Below are 24,714 nucleotides of genomic sequence, written 5' to 3'. Positions count from 1 at the left end.
CACTTGGCAGGTGAACTCACTATCCTCCCCTCTACATGGGACATGAAACCCAGGGGTGTAAACTCCCCTGGCAACATGGGAAACGACTCCTGGGGATGAGCCTGGACCCAGCACTGTGGGATTGAGAGGATCTTCTTGACCAAAATGGAGAGGAGAGATGAAGCAAAATAAGGTTCCAGTGGCTGAGAGATTTCAAACGGAGTTGAGAGGTAACTCTAGAGGGTATTCTTATGCACTATATAGATATCACCTTTTCATTTTTAGTGTATTGAAATGGCTAGAGAGAAATACCTGAAGCTGTTAAACTGCAACCCAGTGACCTTGATTCTTGAAGATGATTATATAACTACGTAGCTTGCACAGTGTGACTGTGTGATTGTGAAAACCTTGTGGCTCGCACTCCCTTTATCCAGTGCATGGACAGATGAATGGAAAAATGGGGACAAAAATTGGATGAAGAATAGGGTGGGATGGAGGGGATAGAAAGATTTAGGAGTTTTTTTTTTGCTTTTATTTTTATTTTGGAGTAAGGAAAAGGTTCAAAAATTGATTCTGATGATGAACACACAAATGTATGATGGTGCTATGAATAACTGTACACTGTGGATGACTGTAGGGTGTGTGAATATATCTTAAAACTGTATTTAAAAAAGTAAATGAACAATGAGGGGGAGGAGGGGAATGGAATGTTTTGAATGTTCTTTTTTATTTTAATTTTTATTTTATTTTTTGGAGTAATGAAAATGTTCAAAGATTGTGGTGATGAATGCACAATTATATGACGATACTGTGAACAACTACTTGCACACTTTGAATGATTGTATGTTATGTGAATATAGCTCAATAAAATTGCATAAAAATTTAAAAAAATAGAAAATAAGTATTGGCAAGGATGTGGATAAACTGGAACCCTCATACTGGTAGAAATGTAAAATGATGCAGCAGCTATGCAAAATAGTTTTAGTTGTTCCTCAAAAAGTTAAACATAGAGCTGCAAGATGATCCAGAAATTCCGTTCCTAGGTATATATATATATATACCCAAGTGAACTGAAAACATATGTTCACACAAAAACTTGTACATGAATCTCATAGCAGCATTATTCATGATAGCCAAAAAGTCCATTAATATTTGTCCATCAATATTTGTTTATGAATAGAAATTGATGAGTTTATTTGTTTGATCAATAATTATCAATGGATATTGGTATCTATTCATCAATAGATAAACAAAATGTGGTTTATCCCATAAATGGAATATTACTTTGGCATAAAAAGAAATGGAGGTACTGATACATACTACAACATGGGTGAACCTGAACACTCGTTACTGAGTAAAAGCCAGATACAAAAGGTCACATACTATATGATTCCATTTATATGAAATGTCCATTATAGGCAAATCTATAGAGACAGAATGCACATTAGTGGTTTGGGGGTTAGGAAGAGGGGAGTAGGGAGTGACTGCTAATGGGTTCAGGGTTTTCTTTTTGGGGTAATAAAAATTTTCTAGATTAGATAGTGGTGATAATGGTACAATCTTGTAAACACACTAAAAAATATTGAATTGTATACTTTAAAAGGGTGAATTTTATGGTATGTGAATTATATCTCAATAAAAATACAAATATACTTAATTGTACTATAATTTAAAATAATAAACAGAATCAACTAGGCTTGTTTTATTTTTCATATTTAAAATTTGAAATATCAAAGAGAAGCAACTCATCTTAATAATCTAGACACTACATAATTATATTCATAAGTAGAATTGGGACATTCAGTAACCAATGAGTACACACACAGCAGGAAACATTTCACCTGGTTAGTAATACGGTACACATGAAACTTGGAAAAACCTTGTGACCACAGTTCTCACTTGCTAATGGCACTTCATTTTTCAGTTCCTACCACATGTCCTCTGCTTCATGAAATCAGCAGTTCAGGTCACTAACCATCTTTTAGTCTAATGGTAGAATTCATTAGTTTTATAACATTCCTAATGTGTATAATGTAAAACTATTACATGCCTAACAGAAACAGACTAGTAATTGCAATTTGAATTTCTTAAATTAACATATCATCCAGGGGCCTATAGGGTCCAGGTAGATAATATAAATAAGCAAAGCAGCCCAAAGTAAGACAAGAAAGGAGTGGATGGAGAGCACAGACCCCATCTATAAGGGGTCGTCAGTACTCAGCTCCAGCAAATTGCCGTCGAGCAGGAATAAAGACTCAGCGTTGCCAGATTTCTAATTTCTCAAGAGTAGCCGGACATCTTGATTTTTATCATGTTTATGAAATCTCTCTAATTTTGAAATGTTGGCAATTAATTAAAAAAACTTTAAAAATACTGCTAAGGCCAAGTTAAAACACATCAGCTACTGAATATGGCCACTAGTTTGCAAACTGAAAACTCTTGAAACATAGGCAAATACTCAGTAAACATTGATTTTTAGATCAGGAATGGTAAACACAGAAATGGTTTTAATAATATTTAGCAAAGTTTGGGGAACACTGGTGATCCTTAAAAGTTTTCAAGGTGCCCCACAGACCAAAATTCGAGAAAAGTAGTATTAATGTCACACTTCAATCATATTCCTCACTGATGTGTCATAGGTAACAATTCTTCCATTCACTTTGGTGATGTCTTCTTAACTCGAGCCAAGTGGAAATATAATGGATGTCTTAACTTCCTGCACTGGTAAGTAATCCAAGAATCAAAATAGTCTGGATACTACTGAAAGGAAAAAAATACATTTTGTAGGCTCCTTCTTGCTTCTGGAAAGACCCCAAAGAAAGTTTATTAGATGGTAAATTTGGTCTTCATTTTATAACAATCAACTAGAGGACAGTAAAATGGCTATAGAGCTATCTGAATTATAATTACATGGTTGAATAAAAATCTTGTGTTGTACTTTCTGGTAGGAACATGGTAAGAGTTGTAAGCAGGACTCTTCCTGGAAAATATGTGTGTACAATAAGATAAAAGGGGAAAAAACCACAAAACCCCCTTTTCGGCAAGCCTAGGTGGGGGGAAATATCTAAAAACTCCAGAATACATGAGAGCAGTGCTAAGATCAAACAAGGCTGACGTCAGACAGAATCTATGTTGTAGATGTAGATGGGGTGTAAAAACAGAAGGTATAGCATGTAATGAGGAGGGTCCAGAAATGGTAGATATCAGACAGGAATGGTAAAAATTACATGTACTTAAGTGGGAAATCTAGAATTGGCAGCAAGAGGCCTTCTAGACCCAGTCTAGTTTGCAGAAGGAGATTTGTAGCAACACATAAATACATACAATCTTGAAATATATCCTGTCCCCATCCACACACATGCTGCAAATATTTGAGGAAATTCCTAATCATTAAATCACAAAGAATAAAAAGGTAACTGGCACAGCATTGACAAAGAGATGATATCAGAAAATGGTAAAATGGTAAGAGAGGAAGGGTTTCAAAGAATTTTGCCATCATTCATAGACGGGAACTAATAGTTACTGTCAATAGGAAACTAAAAATATTATATAAAGTAACTAGTTAAGACAAATACACAAATCTTCCTAAATATCAAAAAACAACCAAAAGCAAAGAATAACAGACTACATAGTGAACGACTTAAATATTGCATATATATTCAGAAAACATAAAATCAATGACAGTCAAGACAATCTGACATATCGATAAACGTAAATGCATTCAACTCATATTAGAAGACTTTCAAATTGACTCATAATGCAAAATCTAACCCCATGCTATATACTAGAGATGCATCTAGATCAAATTAAAAAAATCTGAATACAAAAGGATGGGCAAAGATATACCAGGGAAATGTAAACAAAAAGAAAGCAGGATTTCTTTTACCCAGGTCTTTCTGATTCCAGATCTTGAGATTTTAACCACTACAAAATACTACACACACTGCCTCACATGCTTATGTAATACTGTATGTGGGTATGTGTGCATGCATGAATTTTTTTAGATTTTTAAAAATAACTAAAATAAATTATTATAAACTTCTTTGAGTAAGATCGGATACCAAATTTGTACTACCTCCAGATGACTGAGTTTAAAGCAGTTAGTAATATCTACATTTAATGGTATATTTTCCATATAAAAATCAAAACACTTTGATTAGACTGTAATTCTTTGAGTGTTTCTGTGGAGATGCGCCCACCCAACCTGTGGGTGATGACTCTGATCGGATAATTTCCCCGGAGGTGTTATCCCACCCATTCAGGATGGGTCTAAATTAAATCACTGGAGCCATATAAATGAGCTGACAAAACAGAATGAACTCAGTGCAGCTGAGAGTGACATTTTGAAGAGGACCTACAGCCAAGAGGGACACTTGAAAGAACACACAGGAGCTAGGAAGAGAGGAGCTACAGATGAGAGACAGTTTGAAGATGGCCGTTGGAAGCAGACTTTTACTTTGGAGAAGCTAAGAGAGGAAAAATGCCCCAAGAGCAACTGAGAGTGACATTTCTGAGGAACTGCAGCCTAGAGAGGAACATTCTGGGAGAAAGCCATTTTGAAACCAGAACTCTGGAGCAGACACCAGCCACTGTGTCTTCCCAGATAACAGAGGTTTTCTGGACACCATTGGCCATTCCTCCACTGAAGGTACCCAATTGCTGATGCGTTACCTTGGACACTTTATGGCCTTAAGACTATAACTGTGTAACCAAATAAACCCCCTTTATAAAAGCCAAAAAAAAAAAAAAAAATCAAAACACTGTACTGAAAACTCCCCTTCTAGACTTATATCGATATCAGTTGTCAACCTAACATCATGCAGTAAAACTCCTCAGTCTGATGACAATTTACTGTCAAGCACTCAAAAACTAAAATTCCAGTTGAGTTGTTGTTTTCCATAGGGTGGAGACTTAAGGAAGTGGGATTTTATGAAATTTACAGTATACTACAAGTATTTCCATTGAAGCAACAATTTTTTTTGCCCTCTTGCAGACATCCAAACTATGATATTGATTTCAAGTGTACAAGAGTTGCAGCTTCAGAAAGAGAATCATGCCTCAGAAATAAAAGACATATGGGTAGTAAAATTAAGAAACACTCTAGAAATACTACATAAAAGATCAAGATTGGCTCTTTAAAACAAAAATAAACTTGTGGCAACATCCAGTTAATACTTAAGGCAACTGAAATTTCTGTGCTCCAGTTTCAACATCAAAAAAAAGGGCAAAGGAATAATAATTGTACCAACCTGATAAGACTGTTGTGAAGATTAAATAGGTGAAGCACTTACAACACTGTTTGGTTTATATTTCAATAAATTTTAGCTAATAATTAATAATCACCACAAAGACACAAATTTCAAACTGACATATTATTTAAGTCTTTTAAATCTACTATAATTACTGATGAGAGCTAGATAAGCAATCCACAGAGAAATATTTGCCTAAAAGGCAAAGAAAAAGGAGTTTGAAGCCCTCCTTCCCTAAATTTCCTATTGTCTCCTGCCACAACCACCACTGATGCTAGATCAGGAGCCCCTCCTCTTTAATCCCTTGGTACAAGCTCTAGTATAGCATCACACTAGCATATATTCACTGTTGGTGTACTCATCTCCCCACCAAGACTGCTGTGAGCACCTAAAGTCAGTGATTGTCGTGCACTTCAGCGCCTCCAGGGCACCTGTTCTCACACATTAATAGGTGTTAAATTAATAAATACGGTGTTGTAGGAAATACATGTATACATACACATGAAAAACATGATCTGTTCAGGGTTTGTATTTTGTGGATTGGCAATAATCTTGCTTTGAGACCTTACAGGAAAGTAGGCAGCTAAGTCTCCTCAGCTGGGACCAGGAAAGAAAGGGGGATCATTCAAGAAACACTGAGCATGTCAGGCAAGGAGCTGGGCTCCTGGGTCATAAAGAACCACATCTGTATCTTTAAAAGAGCTCCAGCCTGGTGAGCACCCCGCAGGTAAGGATCTCCTCCTCATTCAGCGAGTAGAAACATGAAAGCTTGAGACAATCGACTCCAGAGTCCCCCTAAACTACAGTTCTCTTTCCACTAGAACAATGCCTTCAAATATTGTTGGCAGAGCTCGTAGTAAAAAATACATTCTTAGCACTGTCCACTATATAGATACAACGTTTCTGATCTTTTATATTTAACGCTATTCTATTCAACTTCAAAAAAATGTTCATATTGACATGGTAAATTGGATTTATGACTTAAAAGTTGAAAAAACAATTGTTCTAGAAAATACATTTTTAAAAACCTTCCCTTGAATTTCAAGGTCCTATATAATTCCTAATAATTAATGTTTCTCACACACTGAATTTGTTTCACACCAAACAAAACAAAAACAAAAACAAAACCCTCACACTATCAAACTATCAAATAACCCACAAAAAACTGACATACAGCTGTGGCAGCTATTACTTGTGGTGGGGGAGGGGCAGGAGCTAAACCTAATCTCCATCAGCTTTCCCTAAAGCCATCCCAATCTAAGGAAAACAGCATTTGCTAAGCAAAAAAAGCTTGGTGGCAACTCCCTTGTACTCCAGCCAGACCGTGTCCCATAAGACGCTTATCCTATATAGAAATTCTGGAGTTTCACTTATAATGAATATTTTAAAACTATTTTATATACAGAGACTTTAAGTGTGTTTGGATGGGGAACATTGAATTTATCAAAATAAGGGAATGAAAATCAAAATAAACACATTAAAAAAAAAATCCCTCTCTAAAATTTGCCAATCATCCTCTAAATTGGGGGGAAAAACTGTTTTATCCCAGATCTGAATAAAGCATGGCAGAAGGGGGTCATTATTTAAACCAATACCTCTTCTTGTTTGCCTTTGAAATACTGGGTCAAAGGCGGTATACAGCTTTTCCTCACCATGAAATATTTGGCTGGAAATGTGATAACAACAATCATCACTACCCAGTAGCAATCTAGGGATGAACAAACCCCATTGCCATCAGAGTTCTTTCAAGAAATGTGCTCCCCTGATGAGATGTAAAGTCAGAAACACGAAGAAAGGACCAAAAAATCCTGTTCATCTTCTGTCCACAGACAGTAACGTCAACTCTGAGAATGTAACCAAGTACAAGAATTTTCATCTAAGCTGGTGGGCTCACTAGCCTCACCATTCCTCATCCAAGAAGGATGTTCATATTTGGTTTACATGAATATTCTTAATCCATTAAACGACTCGCATTTGTGAAATCTGCCTCAAATTAAGAGACAGTTTATAAAACTTTAACAAATTGTGTCTTAAAAAAAAAAATCTGTGTGGAACAGGAAAGATGTTCTTTTTATAAACTGCATCTTTCCTAAGAAAAGGGAGAAAGTCATACTTAGTATTTATCAGCTCTGTCCAATATAGAACTTTCTGTGATGATATAAATGTTCTGTATGTTGGTGTTGTCCAATATAGTCACCACTAGCCACATATAGCCATGTGGAAATGGTTGGTGTGACTAAGGAACTGAATTTTAAATTTTATTTCATTTTAATTAATTTATATTTAAGAGTGACTACCATATGGGGTAGTGGTAGCTCAGATAATCAACATAAATCCTGAGCACCAAAGCTGAGAAATTGACTTGTGTTTACACTGAATGTCACAATTTGAAAACTGACATTTTGAACCAACATTTCATTATCATCTCCTTAATTAATATCTCAGGGTAATTAGGCTTCCTTAGAAGTTGTTTTTCAACAACGTTTTGGCAATTTTTATTCTAAAACAGGACCCTACTAGGCCTACAGAGAATTCCTTAGGCAACATTCAATTTTCCATCTGTGAAACTTAGGAAAAAGGAAAGGGGAGGGGGAAAAAAAACAGCTTAGGAGGCCCACTGTCCTCTTAACACCAATGGAAGAAATGAAACACATAATCCATAGAAAAGTAACATAACCCCACCCTAGATTGTTACATGTACTCATGGACCCCTATTTATGTTTGCTTTTCAAGCCAGTTGCAGCTTTCAACGTAACTCGTTCCTACATTTGTTTGGCTTCTTTGTGTTCTGTAATGCTCAACTCATGACCAGATCCACTAAAATCAAGTATGGTACCTATAGGAAACCACTTAAAACATACACAACTAGTTTGATGGGTTGAGCCCTCTACCATAGGTTTTACCCTTGGAAGACGGTTGCCTGCAAAGGAGAGGCTAGGCCTCCCTATAATTGTGCCTAAGGAGCCCCTCCCGAATGCCTCTTTGTTGCTCAGATGTGGCCCTCTCTCTCTAGCTAAGCCAACTTGAAAGGTGAAATCACTGCCCTCCCCCCATACGTGGGATCAGATACCCAGGGGAGTGAATCTCCCTGGCAACGTGGAATATGACTCCCGAGAGGAACGTAGACCTGCATCGTGGGACGGAGAACATCTTCTTGACCAAAAGGGGGATGTGAAAGGAAATGAAATAAGCTTCAGTGGCGGAGAGATTCCAAAAGGAGCCGAGAGGTCACTCTGGTGGGCACTCTTACGCACACTTTAGACAACCCTTTTTAGGTTCTAAAGAATTGGGGTAGCTGGTGGTAGATACCTGAAACTATCAAACTACAACCCAGAACCCATGAATCTCGAAGACAATTGTATAAAAATGTAGCTTATGAGGGGTGACAATGGGATTGGGAAAGCCAAAGGACCACACTCTACATTGTCTAGTTTATGGATGGATGAGTAGAAAAATAGGAGAAGGAAACAAACAGACAAAGGTACCCAGTGTTCTTTTTTACTTCAATTGCTCTTTTTCACTTAGTTATCATTCTTGTTATTTTTGTGTGTGTGCTAATGAAGGTGTCAGGGATTGATTTAGGTGATGAATGTACAACTATGTAATGGTACTGTGAACAAGCGAATGTACGATTTGTTTTGCATGACTGTGTGGTATGTGAATATATCTCAATAAAATGAAGATTAAAAAAAAAACATACACACTAAAGTATTCTATATTTAAATGAAACAAACCCATTAAACTGGCAAAATGCAGTAGCCTGAAGAAGAGCAGATGCTTCAAAGAAACTAAAACATGCAGAACACGCCAAGACCATATTCCAAGCAGGGTGGCAAAAGAAACTACACAATTCCATAGTCAGCAAGGAAGAAACATCCCAAGAAAATGCTTAAGAATACATTGCAGCCATGCTGTGGACATAGCACAACTAACTTGAACTTCAAGCAGAACCACCGCACTTCTTATAATTTCAAGATCAATGCCAAATTAATTCAACTTCCCATCATGCTAAAATCTGTACATAAATGTATCACATCTACAAGGACAAACATCTCAGTAATTTCATTGTGTTTAAGTAAACTGGACTGTAGAAGCAGTAATCCAAAAATACTATGAGTTCATTTAAACAAGCAAAGCCAAGCGTACTATACCAGAATAAAGACACTAGTACCGCATAACAAGATATTTGGTGAAAATCAAACTATACCAGCAAAGCAATTCTAAGACAATAGTGCCATTCAGGTAAGAATCCAGCACCATAGACCAGAATTTCATCTTATCTCTACCACTGCTACTGCTACCACCATGTCCTAACGAAGGACTAAAGCTCACCTACAATATCCAAAGAGAATTGGGATTTCAACAGACGCGTGACAAGGAAGCAAAGCATACACTATCCCAGGAGCTTCGGCTCTTGCAGAATAATAAATGGCATTGCCAGAAGGAGAAAAGGCTTCAGCAGGGCAACTGAGAGCACTCAAACACAGCAAGAGTCTGTCAGACCCCAAAGAGCTGTGTGCTGTCAGTCCTTTTCTCATTGTACGGATAACATCTGCAGATGCAGCCTGGGCAGGAAAGAGGGAGACAGAGAATTTAAAATGGGAACTGCTGTGCTATTCAAGAGAGTATCCTCCTCACTCTTCCAAGCTATGAACTACAGACCCTATTGACTGTGCATCTGCAGCATGATCCCTAAGGAGCCTACCTGTTAAAAAAACTCTATGATAAAACTCTCCACATCTAAGACAAGTGCTAGGAACCTCATTGCCTTTTTCATTGTCCAAATTCTTAGGAAAAAGAAAAAAAGTCAAGTAAATATAATATACAATACAGAACTTTCAAAGTAAAGGCACAAGTTCTGAAAGCCCATAAAGTTTATAATCAGAAAATAAAAACACAACTTCTCATTTAGTTCTACAAAAGTCTGCTTCAAAACAGTGTTACTCCTGTTTTCCAAAACCCAATTTAAAAGGAGAAATAAAAATATACTTAAAGACACTCTAAAGATAAAGTTTAACGTAAAACTCAACTTTCCATATTTAATATTCTAAGACAGACATATGAGATAAAATATAGATTACAGTAAACGAAACATACGTAACAGAAAAGAACCATTTTTGCTTGGCTTATGCTGTTGTTAACACACTATAATGCCACATTAAATGAAAAACTTATTAAACCATGTTAGCACAATATGGCTCATTTTTCTAAATTTCTAATGTTTATGAGCTAAATATCTTAACTTTCATTTTTATAAGCCCTCAAGTCCTATATTAAAACTCCTATTTCTTTAAGAAACCTTTTGTACAACAATTTTAATAAATGAATCTCAATCACATTAAGAGCATTATTTAAGAATTGAGCAATACAATTACAAAACTATACTTCTTTAAATATCATGCTTCCTAACAGAATTTTCTCTTAATTTTTTCAATAATTAAAATATAAAGGCATCTGCAATCCAAAGTGTAATATCTATTTAACCACAGCCCTGAGTTAAGTATAACATTATACATTAGGCAAAAGTGCTCATTCTTACCTGTATATCCAGCATACCATCCCCAAGAAGCCACCATTCCTAAAAGCCATTTATACATGATTCCTTCAATGTACCAGAACCGCTTACTGTCCAGGACTCGAAGAGGCTGAAGTATGATTACATAGCAGATGTAGGATGGAAGAGCCACCAGGTTGTTGGCAACCATGAAGGCAAACCTCATCAAGGCTTTCACCAAGATCCAGCCCAGCCAGGGAGCTTCTTCCAAAGTCACAGCCATTCTCACATTGGAGTCCGTCCAGGCTTTCTGGTGTGAAAGGAAAATTTATTTAAAAAGAAAAATGGATTAAACACATCAAAAGAGTCACCAGCAAAGAAATTGCCTCCAGCATAAAAATAAAGAAAAGGCGAGGGTCTAAGCTTTCCCGGTGTAGTACCTCAGTGATCTCTCTGGGAAATTCCAGAGGGGGACAGAGAGCGAGGAAGGAGGAGCCGTACAAGGTCAAGGGAGCTGTTCACAGAGACACAGGGTATGTCATAATATATTTAGCAAATGGTAATACAATTCACACTAACCGCTCGTTGGCCCTCCCCATACCCGCGTCTCACTGCAGTCGTCTATTTGGATTTTAAGGAAGAAAAAAAACCCACATGCTTCAGGCACCCTCAGTATTTCCAAACTGACGACAAGCGTGAAAAGACTGAAACATGGACCTCTCGATCAGATTCCCAGATACTGAGAACCTCACTATCCTCACCATTATCATTCCTGCACATTGATTCATGCCTTAAAAAGGTTCTCGCCTTAGCAAAAACAGTTACGCTACAAATTTTCATTTACAGCAAATGGGGCTTTGTTTCCCTTTTTTAAGGAAAACAGGAGAGGGGGCTGGAAAGAGAGAACATAAAGGTGAGAGGAAGAAAGTGGGAGTAATACGACGAAAAAGAGAAAGGACAGCAGAAGGGGGAAGGGAGCAAAAGCCAAAAGGAGGGAGAAGGCAAGCGCCAGGGATGAAGCGAATACAATCTCCGACCAGAGAACAGGGAAGCCAACGGTGATGAAAGAAGCTGGGAAGAGACATAACAGCGCTAAAGGGGCGGGTGGAGCTCGCGGCGGTTTACTCGGACGCGGAAGGGGTCGGGGCGGCGGGCAGGGCCCGCGCGCGGGGCTCACCTCGGCGGGCGTGGACGGTGGGCCGGCAGCCCGGGACGCGGTACTGCGCGGCGGCGGCGGGTCCCCGGCCAAGGGGTCGCGGTCATGGACGCGGCGGCGGCCGAGGAGGCGCGAGTCGCCGCACGAGCCCGCGCGCGGGCGCCCTACTCCCCTCGCGGCTGCCTACGGACAGAGGACGGCGGGGACTCAGAGGCCGGACCTGTCACCGGGGCGGTCCCGGGGAGGCGAGCGGATGCCCCGCGCCCCCGCCTCCTCCCCCAGGCCTACCGCGCCCTTGTCCCCTCCGCCTCGCCCCTCAAGCTACCTCCGCCGCCGCCACCTCCTCCCTGGGCCGCGCGACGACGACACCCCTTCCCCGCCCCCCAGCGCCTCCCCGGGCCGGGTTCCGCAGCCGCCCCGGGCCTGCGCCCGCCGAGCCGGGGGTTACCTCGGGCTGGCCGGGCCCCGGCCCGGGCTGCAGGAGCCGGAGCAGCTAGAAGAATGCATGGCCAGCAGAAAGGCGGCGGCGGGCCCAGCCCCGCTTCGGCTGCGGCGCGACTCGCGCCCCGTCTTCGGCAGCGCGGAGACTTGGTCCCCAGGGCCTGGCCGCGTTCGCCCAGGCTGGCAGGGAGGGGCGGCGGGGAGGAAGCGGCGGGAGCAGGACTGCGGCGGAGCCGCCCCCAGAGCGCCCTCTAAGGAAGACGCGGCGGCCACCGCTGCCGCCTCGCTCCAAACCCAGCTGGTCAAGGGTCAAGGCCCTCGGGGCTGCCTGGCTGCTAGGCCGGGACTACGCCGAGCTCTGGACCGAGGAAAGGACCGCTCGGGAAGGTCTAGGGATGAGCTCGAACCCTTACACCACAGGAGGGGTGCTTTGGTCCAAATTGAGAGACCTCTTTTCAGCCAAAACCGCTTTTCGTTGTTGGGGCTCTCTTGACAGGCCCGCCACTGCCCAAACTGGGAGCCATCTCCTTGAAGACTCAATCTCTTCTCTTTCCTAATGAAATCCAGTTGCCCTCATGGCTTTTCTTCAGAACCTTTCCAGAGTATTAAGGTCTAGAGTTTAAAATCAATTGATTTTAAGCGCCACAATTTTTCTTTCTGGGAAACACCTGGAACTTAATGACAATTCTATTCCCCATCCATCCCTCCTTCCGCCCCACTCTCCCACCCCCAAAGAAATCCAGTGGGAATGGTGGTCTACACAGAGACTGAAATTTAGTCAAGGAGGGAAAAATACTTAATCAAGTGGTTGGCCTTGAGTAAGTGCTCAAAAAATAGTGGCCATAGGTACCCCTAGACAGACCTCTTCCCTCCTGGAGTACTGTAGCCATGTTGTTTCAAAGTCTGGACCACCCTTTGGAGACTAGAGAAAAGCCCAATGACATCCCCACCTGTACATTCTCAAATGGCCTGCCCAAAGTTCAGCTAAAAAAAAAGTATAAAACCTTATGTCCCGTAATCATATTTGTAAACGAAGAACCTCTCAACTCTGTTTAGAATCTCTCAGCCACTGAAACTATTTTGTTTTCATTCTGCATCACCCTTTTTGGTCAAGAAGATGTTCTCAATCCCACGATGTCAGGTCCAGATTCATCCCCAGGAGTCATATCCCACGTTGCCAGGGAGCATTACACCCCTGGGAGTCAGGTTCCACTTAGAGGGGAGGCAGTAGTAGAGGGGAGGGCAGTGAGTTCACTGCCAGGTGGCCTTAGCTAGAGAGAGGGACAACATCTGAGCAACAAAGAGGTACTCAGGGGGAGGCTCTTAGGCACAATTATAAGCAGGTTTAGCCTCTCCTTTACAGTAACTCACTCTCATCCCTTTTATTCAAACTTCCAGAAGTTAGTCCCAGACATTTTAAAAAGCAACCTGGGGGTGAAATCTGATGTATACTACTACTAAGAACCACTGGAGTGAAGTTTTGATGTTTTGTTTTGTTTTTTAAAGTATACTGAACACACTAGGAAATCATGGTCAGTGCCCCTTTTTTGGCACTTAATATTTAAGTTAAAGTTTTCAGGGGGCAAGACTATTAAATAAAGGTGTAGCTTTTAGAGGAGTTGCTTAATTGAAAAAACTAACAATAGCATATATTATTAAGTAGATCTATGATTAAATAATAATTAATAGCTAGCATTTGTGGAATGTTTACTATCTGGCCATGGCATTGGTTAATTATGCATTATTTCTTATCTAATCTTTACAAAAAAACCCCCATACTATTATCTCCATTTTACAAATGAGGAAAAAGAGACAAAAAGGTAAGCAATGTTTTCAAAGTTACACAGAAAGTAAGGAAACTGGGATTCAAATCCATCTTATATCATAGTGTCCCTGCTGACATGCTACAGGTCAATAAGAACCTGAGGACAGGAACTTGGAAAGCTGCCCACAGAGGCCCTGAAGTTGCCTGTGATTATGGTAAGAAGTAGTGGCGGACCAAGGCAAGTCCCAAGTCCTTGACTTCAAATAATGTTGGTGGGTGGACAGCAATATGGACGGGTATCAAGGGGCACAAAAAAAAAAAAAAAAAACAACAAGTTTTTTTTTGCACAATAGTTAAAAACTAACTAAGTCTAAAACAGATAATGGAGATCTAAGAAAAACTCAGCACCATCTTTAGGCCCAGGAAAAGCAGGTGGCAATAGTGGAAGCAAGAATACTAGTTAGGAGGTCACTGCAGAAGTCCAGGCAAAAGTTGTTAGTGGCTTGGAGACCAGTAGTAAAGAAGGAAAGACACAGATGGGTATGGGACATGTTTTAGAGGTAAAGTCCACAGGACTTAGATATGAATTGAATGTGGAAGATCAATAAAAGAGAGGATAAGGGTGTCTCTTGAGTATTCTCTTAAGTTGTATTGGGTGGATGACAGTGCCCTTTGCTGAGATGGAGAAGACTGGGGGAAAGATCCTGCTCTGTATTCAGCACATTAAATTTGAGACGTCTATTAGACCTCAGAGTGGAGATGTCAAGTAGGTAGGCAGATATACAAGTCTGGATTTCAGGAGGGACAATGGAGCTGGAAATATAAATTCGGTCAAAGGTGCATAGATAGCATTTAAAGCCTGAATGGACTTACCTAGAAAAGCAATGTAGATAGAAAATGCAGAGCAGATCTGTTGTGGCAGGGGGCGTAGTATTTTCATTATTATTTCTCCCTGTTGCTGGTTTCTCGACAAGCTAAAATTTAAGTCACCCTAAGTGCCTACTCAAACAGCTATGTCACTATTTGGGTTTTCTGCTGTATCAGTCAGTGTCCAATCAGGAGGCAGAAACCATAGCAATATTTTGAACAAGGAAAATTTAAAATAAAAAGGCTGGTTAACATTAAAAGGGGTAAAGAGTACTCTAATAATACAGAAATAGCACACACAAAAAGCTGCTACTACCCCTGAGCCCGAGTGAGAGTGAACAAGGAAAGATTTAAAACCTAGAAGAGTTTTTAAAACCTCCTCCTAAGACTAGGATTCTGACTTCACTCGAGACAGCATGGCTATCACAAGAATCAGCCAGTGGCAAGAAATCTGCTGGAGAGTACAGGCAGTGTAGAGCTGGTCTGTAGCCATGGCCCAGTGGGTGGCCAAGATCTTACTGGCATATGTGTGCAGAGCTGGAAATGGTCTACAGGGGCTGCTTGCTAAGGAGTGGAAAAACCTGCAGAAGACTGCGGGTCACAGCTGGTCATGAGGACCGCTGAGATGAGCACAACCAAGCCCCCCACACGCTGATCTGCTTGCAGTCCCACCAACATAAAGAGCACACCAAAATTAAGAAGGGAAGACCCTTTCTACTGCTATGTCTCCTCCAGTGCTCTGAACTGATAGAGCCTAATATCAAGACAGCTGGCAAAGGAGAAATGCTTACAAGGTCCAGTTCCAGTATCACAAAACAGAGCAAAGAAGGGTGGATTTGGGGCACAGAGACAATAAATTGACAACGGCAAAACTACAGAGTGGTCCCTTAACTGTCACTACCCATAGAATCAGTTATCGCTGCTCTTAACAGTTTCATACAAAGCTATATCATGGAAAAACTTTCTCTACTTTAAAACTTTAAAATTTCTGATGTAACAAAGCCCTACTATAGTAAGTTTGAGAAAACAGAGGAGAGAAATCACTCTATTACCTATAATCTCTTGCCTTAGCCTACTCAAAGCCTCCTGGCTTCCTTGATTCAGTTATGAGTGGAGCCAGGTAATTCTTTACCCTGGCTTCCATAGGAGGAATTCTCTTCTTAAGACATCTTTATACATTTCAGCAGTAACATCATGAGATCTGCTCAGCAGCACAAAGTTTGAATGATGAGCAAAGTATGTCTGCCACCCTTCCTCTCACACCAGTAGGACCTCATTGTCTACCCAGTTATAACCTAGAAAGAGGACAAGCAATACGTATCTTATATGTTTATCTCCTCAGCCCTTGGCCAAAATGTTATCCCCTTTAGTAAACTTTGCTATCAAATACTACCACCCCTTTCCTACCTAATATCCGATTTTCAATTCTGTATCCACCACTTACTAGCTGTATGACCTTGGGAAGATTTCTTAACATCTCTATACCTCAGTTTCCTCAACTATATGTAGATAATAGTACTGCCTATGTCTTAGAGTGGGCCATGAAAATTATGAGGCAACACAAACAAAACACTTAGAATACTGCCTGACATAAAAAGTTCATTAAATATTTGTTCTGTTTATTATCATCACCATTATTCCAATGTAACTAAGCCTCCTTATATTTTTAATCTTTTGATTGATCTCACCCTAATTAAAACTAGACTATATCTGAAGATACCTTTTTCCAGTCTAAAAGAGGCCATGGGTATCTAAGAAAAAATTCAACACTCTCTATAGGCCCAGATGTTGGCATCTCAAATTTAATATGCTCAATACAGAATGGGCTCTTTTCCCCAGTTTTCTCCATCTTGGCAAAGGACACCATCGTTTACAAGGTCAACTCAAGACAAAGCCTAAGAACCACATTTGATTTCTCCCTTTCCTTAATCCTCCACATTCAATTCATCTCTAAGCCCTGTGGACTTCACCTCCAAACCACGTCCCATATGCATCTATGCCTTTCCTCCTTTACTTCTGGTCTCCAAGCCACTAACAACTCTTGCCTGGACTTCCGCAGTGACCTATATAGGAGAAAATCTTCATGACCTAGGGCTATGAGGTAAAGTGTTCTTAGACATGACACCAAAAGCAAGGTCCACAAAAGAGAAACAATATCCATAAACTTGACTTCAACAAAATTTAAAACTCTTGCTTGACAAAAGACATCTTGAAAAGAATAAAAAGACTGGGAGAAAATATGTACAATCACATAAGCAATGAAGCATTTATACCCAGAATATACTAAGAACTGAAAACTCAACGGTAAAGGGTGGCTTTTCCCACCCTATGACCACTAGCCTGGAGCCTTGGGGGCAAGGCCTGGGGTCGGGGCAGGAGTAGTGATGACTAGCTGCAAGTATCCTCATTGCATCCTCCTGGGGAAGAAGAAAGGGTTGTTTGGAGCAGGCAGTTTCCAACTTCCTGGGAGTCACTGGGAGTTTGGTGAAAGCTGAGAATAATGTGCTCAAAGGGAAACCTGGGAAGAAGCAGCTCTTTACCTGAAAAATGTCTGCTTTGCCTTGGTTGTGAGTTCTTTCGTTGAGAAAGGGAATTACCATTATGTCACTCAATTAATGAAAAGAGAGGTGGACTTGACTATGGTTCAGAACCAAAGAATATAGTGCCTGAAAAAAATGAAAGTTGGAAGTGGGTTCCCTGGGATGAATGTCCTCTACTTTACTAGCTTTTCTAGGCACTGAGTTGTGTAAAGGAACAAGGTTATGATCCTTTTAAAGAAGATTTGGATCATGGTAAGATACAAGGGAAATCATCGCTAGGTGGCCTAAAGGATTCTTTGATTTTTTAAAAAAAAGACAAAATAAGGTCTGTTTAGGGAATGAAAACCTCTTCCATTTTACCTAAAATGTCACTTTTTTTTTTTTTTTTAACAGATTCTTAATATATCCACCATCCTTTTGGCTACTAAGTGTGAAAATTTTTCTGGGCTATGTCATTGAATTGTATTTCAGCCACAGAACATATGACAAATGGTGATATTACGGTAAATCTTCTTTCCATATTTATATAAGATATATACTGTGCAATTTGTCATTACCAGCTCGCATGGAGTGGGGTACAATACAATTAGTCCTAGTATTTCCATTCAAATAGAGATAATTAAAATACTAACTTAGTATGACTGTAATAGAATTTTTCACATTTGATTTTTCTCTTTTACTGAATAAAAGTTTCGGTAATTAAAAATAAAACTCAGTGTTAAGATAACAAACCACCCAATTAAAAAATGGACAAAAGGCTTGTAAACTTCAAAAAGGATATAAGGATGGAAAATGAGCATATGAAAAGACGTTCAACATCATTAGCCATTAGAGAAATATAAATTAAAACCATGATGAGCTACCACTACACACTTACTAGAATGACTAAAATAAAAAATACTGACAATACCAATACATTGCTGATGGCAATGCAAAATGGTACAGCTATTCTGGAAAACAATTTTGGCATTTTCTTATAAAGTTATATAATACTTACCATATGACCCAGAAAACCCACTCCTGGGTATTTACCCTATAGCCAAAGGGGGTCAGCAAATTTTTTGTATAAAAGCATTATGCCAAGTGAAAGAAGTCAGTCTCAAAAGGTTACATACAGCATGATTCCATTTATATGACATTCTTGAAACGATAAAATTACTGTGAAGGAGAACAGATCAGTGGTTTCCAGGGTGAAGAGGTGGGGAAAGGCTGTAATTACCAAGGGATAGCACAAGGAAGTTTTTTGAGGTGATGGAAGTGTTCTGTATCTTGATTGTGGTGATATTTGCACAAATCTACACGTGTTAAAATTGACAGTAATGTGAACCAAAAAAATTACTATTTTTTTTTTTTTACTCTCTTACTTTCAAAAATAAAAATAAACAAGTCCTTACATTTTAGAATACAAACACATATTTGTGAACAACAACAACAAAAAATACATATAAATGACTGGAAGGATATATCCCAAAATGTTAATAGTAGCATGACAGAACTATAGGTGATTTTTACTTTGTTTTTATTTTTTTGTTCTTTTTCCCCCTTTCTTTAGACTTTTCTGTTTTCTCCAAATTTTTAACAGCTGACTTATTTCTTCTGTAATTCAGGGATTTTTTTTTTTCCCCAAATCAAAGTAATATTAGAAGGTTTTACTAAATGGACTGAATTCTTCTTACTCATTTCTTAAATGTTCATTTTTAAGAACCAGGTTCAAATTTTATTTTATTAACTACTAAGAGCTGAAGTAGCAAATAGCTAAGATCTTACGTCTTAAGTTTCTTTCTATAGTATTTCTCAAGAAAACTACTTCACCCTGTGCAAAAATCATTAACTTGCTGAAAGTTTTGTTTTTCAAACCTTTTAAACAGTTCCCTTTATTCACCTGTAAGCTGGTCAATGACACAACATGATACTAAATTAAATAATGATCAGAATTTCATTCAAAGATACTTTCATACAATTCCACTGAGAAAAGTTTAACTAAACAATTGAATTAAGTAGTTAGTATCTGCCTCAGGTTCCTTGAACCTGGAAGAAGGTTAATTCTAACTTCCTTTAAAGGTAAAGAATTATACCAAAATCTCAGGAAATAACTGAGCAATGTAGGAATGTCTCTGCTTTGCTACTATAAATAAATACATTGATTTTAAATACATTTATAGCTAGAAAAGAATTTAGAAACATTTGATTCCAAACCCCTCACTCACTGATATTTTAAATCATATACAAAAAACAGAACTCTATGCCTGCTCCTTGCCTGACTGAATTAGCTGCAAAGAAAAACACACAGATGCTAAGGTATAATTAATTTACATTACCTCCTGCTCACTATCCCCCAAAGCTTTTAGTGATCTATTCATTCATTCTTCTGGTTTTATCTTCATAAAGCCACAGGGTCCACTACTGTGAGGGACATAAAAGTACACTGGAATTCCATCATGAAGCACTTAACTTCTGCAATTCAACTATGAGCTTAGCAAAAAGAAAAAGAGAGAAAGAAAAAGTAGAAGATGAGGGAAGAAAGAGGGTGGGAGAGAAGAACAAGAGGAAAAGAAGTACAGAGAACATTTAAAATAGTACAGGCAACTTTGCTTGCCCTTCCAGTCAACAGAAACTAGAATTGTGAATCCATTCTTCCCCATCATTTTCCGCTCTCATGGACTTATCATCATGCCAATATCTCACTGAGCTGTATGATTTTAGTTTTTTAAAGACCTGCTTACTTCCATACAAAACCTAAATCAACTTTAATTGATGTGACATGATCCCCGCCCTTTCAAAGTTTCCTCACTTATTGGGAGTAAAAGACAAACTGGAGAATAATATGATATACATGAAAATATGTATGACAAAAGAAGACATCAGCTGAAAATAAAAAGAAGAAATATTAAAGACACAGGGGAATAGGCCTGTGTAGAGAACGTCTGGAATAGACAGTTCTGTGAAGGAAGAGAAATTAAAGTTGTATCTATAAATGAGGTCAGATTATAGAGGTGCTTTTAAAAGTCAGACACTAGAATTTAGGCCAAGCAGGTGAAAAAAGTGAGAGAAGTGGGCTTCCTATATGATGGTGAGGAGTGGTGAGACAGTGTTTAAACAGAAAGCACATGCCCCATCCAAGAAAGGCAGCCACTACTTAGCTCCAGTCTCCTACTGATCTGGGAATGTGGACCCAGGTTATCATATCCTCCAGTTCTTTAAAGGAATATAAGGCAATGGAGAAAGGTTCTTGACCAAGTAGGGACAAATACAGAATCCAAACAAAAGGACTGGTTTTTGAGAGAAGGGGCACATCTATACTGTAACAGGAAGAATGAAGGAAAGGAGTAACGAAAGACTGAAGAGGTTAATTTTTGGACCAGGTTTTTAGAGAACCAGAATTCTGAGTATTAGGCAGCAAACAAAAGTAAGTGATAATATGTAGGGTGGAGGGAAAGGATGGAAGGGTGGGGATGAGGGAGGGTAGTTGATTGTTGAATATTTTTTGTTTTTGTTTTTTAAGAATCTTTATGTCCTGGAAGATAAGAGCAAAGATAGAAGGGGATGGTAATTAGTGAGGTGAAGAAAGAGAGATGAGATACTAGCCTTATATAAGAGACTATGTAGTGATGAAAGAGGAGGTGAATAAATTAGGGGTGGGGGAAGTAGAAAAAAGGGGAAGAGTCTGCATAGCACAGTCCCAGGGCACCAAACAAAACCACGGCAAAGACGGTAATGGGGGAAGAAGTTAAAAACCAACCTAGGAACGAGAACAGCTCAGAAAGTTATCACGAACATAGATGTACTAAGTGCTATACAAAATTGGGGATGCCCTTAAAATTAAAGAGCAGAAAGCAGAATGTAAGCATTCACACCAGCCAAATGCCCAAAGGTTTTAAGCAAACAAATTCAGTTTCAAATCTAAGAAAGTAAAAGAAAAAGGTATTAAGAACATAATTTTTTTAAACTTTAAAAAGAATACAATCAAATAAGAAAATGATTATACTACATATTAGGAAAATTAGTATACATCCTCTCACTCAATTTCTGTAACAGCCCTAGAAGGCATACATCAGCTATTAGTTCTATTTTAAACCTAAGGATCAGAAAAGATACTTGTGTAAGGTAATATGGTAAGTAAGTGCTATAAATATGACTAAAATCCAAGTCTGTTGACCCTTGAAACCAAAGTACAGATAGCTCCTGTCCAATGAGATAACTTACCATTCAACTGAAATTGAAGCATGGCATGCTTTCATGGCAAAATGAGAAGGACATGGACTTTAGAGTAAAAGATCTTTATTCAAAGACCAGCATTGCCCCTTGCTAGCTCTATCACCCAACTTGAGAAGTTACTTAACTTCTACCAGTCTTCATTTCCTCATCTGTATAATGGGGTTGATATTACCTCCCTCTCAGGATTGTTTTCAGTATTAAATAAGAAGCCATGTGTAAGCACTTGCTAAAAGAACTGGCATACCAGCTACTTAATCAAGGTAAGTCTGTTTACCTTTCTCTTCTCACTGGAGTTATTTCCAGTTCTGATTTGCATAAATTTATGGTTACAAAGAAGTTAGTTTCCTGCTGCAAAATGAGGTAAAAAGGCTTGAGAAAGATTTTTTTTTTTCTTTTTTACTTTATAAGCCTTATCAGAGGATATAGTTCCTAAAGGAATCAGAGAAATTAACTCAAAAAGGCAATTATACATTTAAGAATCTAAGATCACAAGAGGAAAACAGCATCATTTCAAGACTGGTATTAACAGGATGATGTAGGTAAGAACATGACACCGATATGAGAGAAGAGACTGCATATCTAGAACCATACTATAGGTACTTCTCACTGAGCAAGGGGTCTAAACCTAGAGTCCCTGGGGTCCATGAATTGTAGAGTCTGAACACCTTGAAATTGTTTGTAAAATTGTGAGCACCGCAAAGGTGCTGTGAAAGATCAAAATATGTCTACCCAAAAGATACCCTTGTTAAGTCACCCATGAAGCTGTGAGTGCTTCCTTACATGGCCAAAAAAAAAGTGATGAAGTTAAGGATCTTGAGAATAGGAGCTTATCCTGGATTACCGGGGTAGGCCCTAAATCCAGTGTCAAGTGTCCTTATAAGAGACACAAAGAGGAAAGACACAGAGAAGAGAAGATGGCACTGTGACCCTAGAGGCAGATATTGGAGTGATGTAGTCACAAGCCCAGGAATGGATCCTTCCCTAGACCCTCTGGAGGGAATGCAGCTGGCCTCCAGAATAAAGTTCCATTGTTTTAAGCCACTCGGTTTTGTGGTAATTTGTTATGGCAGCCACAGGAAATTAATACAGGTTCACTTTTCTCAGGGGAGGACCCATAACTTTCATCAGATTGCTATAAAAGGTAAAGCAAAACTCTACAAATAAAGGAACTGGAAATTAAAAAACCTGCAGAACAAGTAGTTATTGGATAAGGTCCCAAAGCTAGTAAATGTTGAAGAGAATAAGCTATTCCCTGACATCTAATTCAATATTCATTTCATTCTCGTTTGAGGTTCAACCCTATAAATGCTCTAAAAGGGAGTAACTCCCAAACAACTCAATTGCTTGTAAAAATACAGGTTCCCAGGCTCTACCCATGATGTACTAAATAAGTATCTCTAGGGTAGAAGAGTTTCAGTCGACCCCTCAACTCTGCTTGCTCTCTCCCTCTCTCTCCTCTCTCTCTATGGTAATTCAGATGAGCAGTTAAGTTTGAGAACTACTACCATAACACAAGGCAAAACTTTTCTTATAAGAGCCAGAGAGTAAATATTTTGGGCTATGCAGGCCAAGAGACAAAATGGAAGATGTTATGCAGTTACTTATACAACAAAACTTGTTTCTGAACAAATTCTACAGATTTTTTTTTTATAAACAAAAGTAAAAATAAAGAAATCATAATCAAATCCAACTTTTCGTAATTCAGGTCTACTAATGAGAAAAAATTCCTTATTGGGGGAATAAAAATTTTGCTTAATTGGGGTTCAGAGTTTGTGTTCCCTATCATCGAATCAATTGCAATTGCTCATCCTGTGAAAACCTTACCTGGAGAGCCCTCATAAACAAGTAGTGTGCTGGATGTGGCCCAAGGGCTGTAGCTTGCTACCAGTGCAGTAAGGTAAAGAGAAAAAAAAGAGCCACAACCCCGCTCTTAAGCAATTTACAAGTTAAAGAGACAGAAATAGCAAGATAAAACAATAGTGAAGAACATGAAGCAGCATTCTAAATGTACATGTTGTACAGCAGTGATTTCTACAACTTTTCCAGTATGAACATTCTTTTTTAATGTCAAAATACACGGCAGACCTCTGTGATAGTTCTTTTAGCACTGACTGAAAATACCTTTAACAAAAGCAATGCCTTTAAAGGATTCTTATGAATCAAAACAGCAGCTACACGTATTCGAAAAACAGTAGCACATATTTACTAGACGCATTATTTATTCATCCACAGATGTGGCACTTAATATGCCTATGGATTCCATGACTCTTGAGATAATGCTAAAGCACTGCAGAAAATCTCAGCCCAATGGTTAGGAAACACAAAGAGAAATGCCAAAGCAGTCAGAAAGAAAGAAATAGTGGAAACTCAAGTGGTAGAAGAAGGATTCATGGGGTTAGATAGGTAGGTAGAGATTTTCAAAGAAACTAATTTCAAAGAAAGTCAAAGATTGGGGGAGAGAAAGCACATAAAGAGAGAAAATGCAATGGGGAAGCAGGAAAACAGCCTTAGTAAAGAGTTTTGGACCACAACCAGATTATGGAGGCTCTGGAGCACTCTGCTTGCCTCTGCCACCAGAGACGAAATTTAAATGCTTTCTATGTGTATCAAGCCCTGAGATGCATTCTCTCATTCAATTCTCACTAAAAACAGTTTCTTAAATTCATTAACCTTGTAAGTAAATAAACACTGGTTTCATCAGCATAGCACATCATTGTTAAATGTAATCAACCCCACTGAATGTATACTTTGAAAGTGGTTTATAAAATGGGAAATTTTAATTGTATATATGTTACCACAATAAAAATGTTACAAAAAAAGAAACCAGAAAACTGTAAACACAAAGAGAATGAACCCTAATGTAAACTATTGCCTAAGTTAATAATATAAACTATAATATTGTTCATCAATTATAAAAATGCCACACTAATGCAAATAACTGTTAATAGGGAAAACTGAACATATGGGGGGTTTATGGGAACTCTGTACTTTCTGCATGATTTTTCTGT

The 24,714-nt window shown here is 38.9% G+C and overlaps 1 protein-coding gene and 1 pseudogene across 1 annotated transcript in view; one reads left to right on the top strand and one right to left on the bottom strand.

Annotated features, from left to right (window-relative positions):
- Positions 1–11,977, bottom strand: part of LPGAT1 (lysophosphatidylglycerol acyltransferase 1) — a 126,302-nt gene extending 114,325 nt beyond the window's left edge. Inside the window, exons 1-2 of the mRNA XM_037824407.1 lie at positions 11,900–11,977; positions 10,768–11,032 (exon numbers count right to left, since the gene is read on the bottom strand). Of these exons, the coding sequence (XP_037680335.1) occupies positions 10,768–11,005 (238 nt within the window). The 5' untranslated portion in view covers positions 11,006–11,032; positions 11,900–11,977. The remainder of the gene's footprint in view (positions 1–10,767; positions 11,033–11,899) is intronic.
- A 2,766-nt stretch (positions 11,978–14,743) lies between these two features.
- On the top strand, positions 14,744–17,770 carry LOC119511514 (annotated as a pseudogene).
- Positions 17,771–24,714: the final 6,944 nt, after the last annotated feature.

Source organism: Choloepus didactylus, chromosome 2 (assembly GCF_015220235.1).
Source record: "Choloepus didactylus isolate mChoDid1 chromosome 2, mChoDid1.pri, whole genome shotgun sequence".
Classification (NCBI taxonomy): Eukaryota; Metazoa; Chordata; class Mammalia; order Pilosa; family Megalonychidae; genus Choloepus; species Choloepus didactylus.
This window is presented reverse-complemented; position numbering and strand designations above follow the sequence as displayed.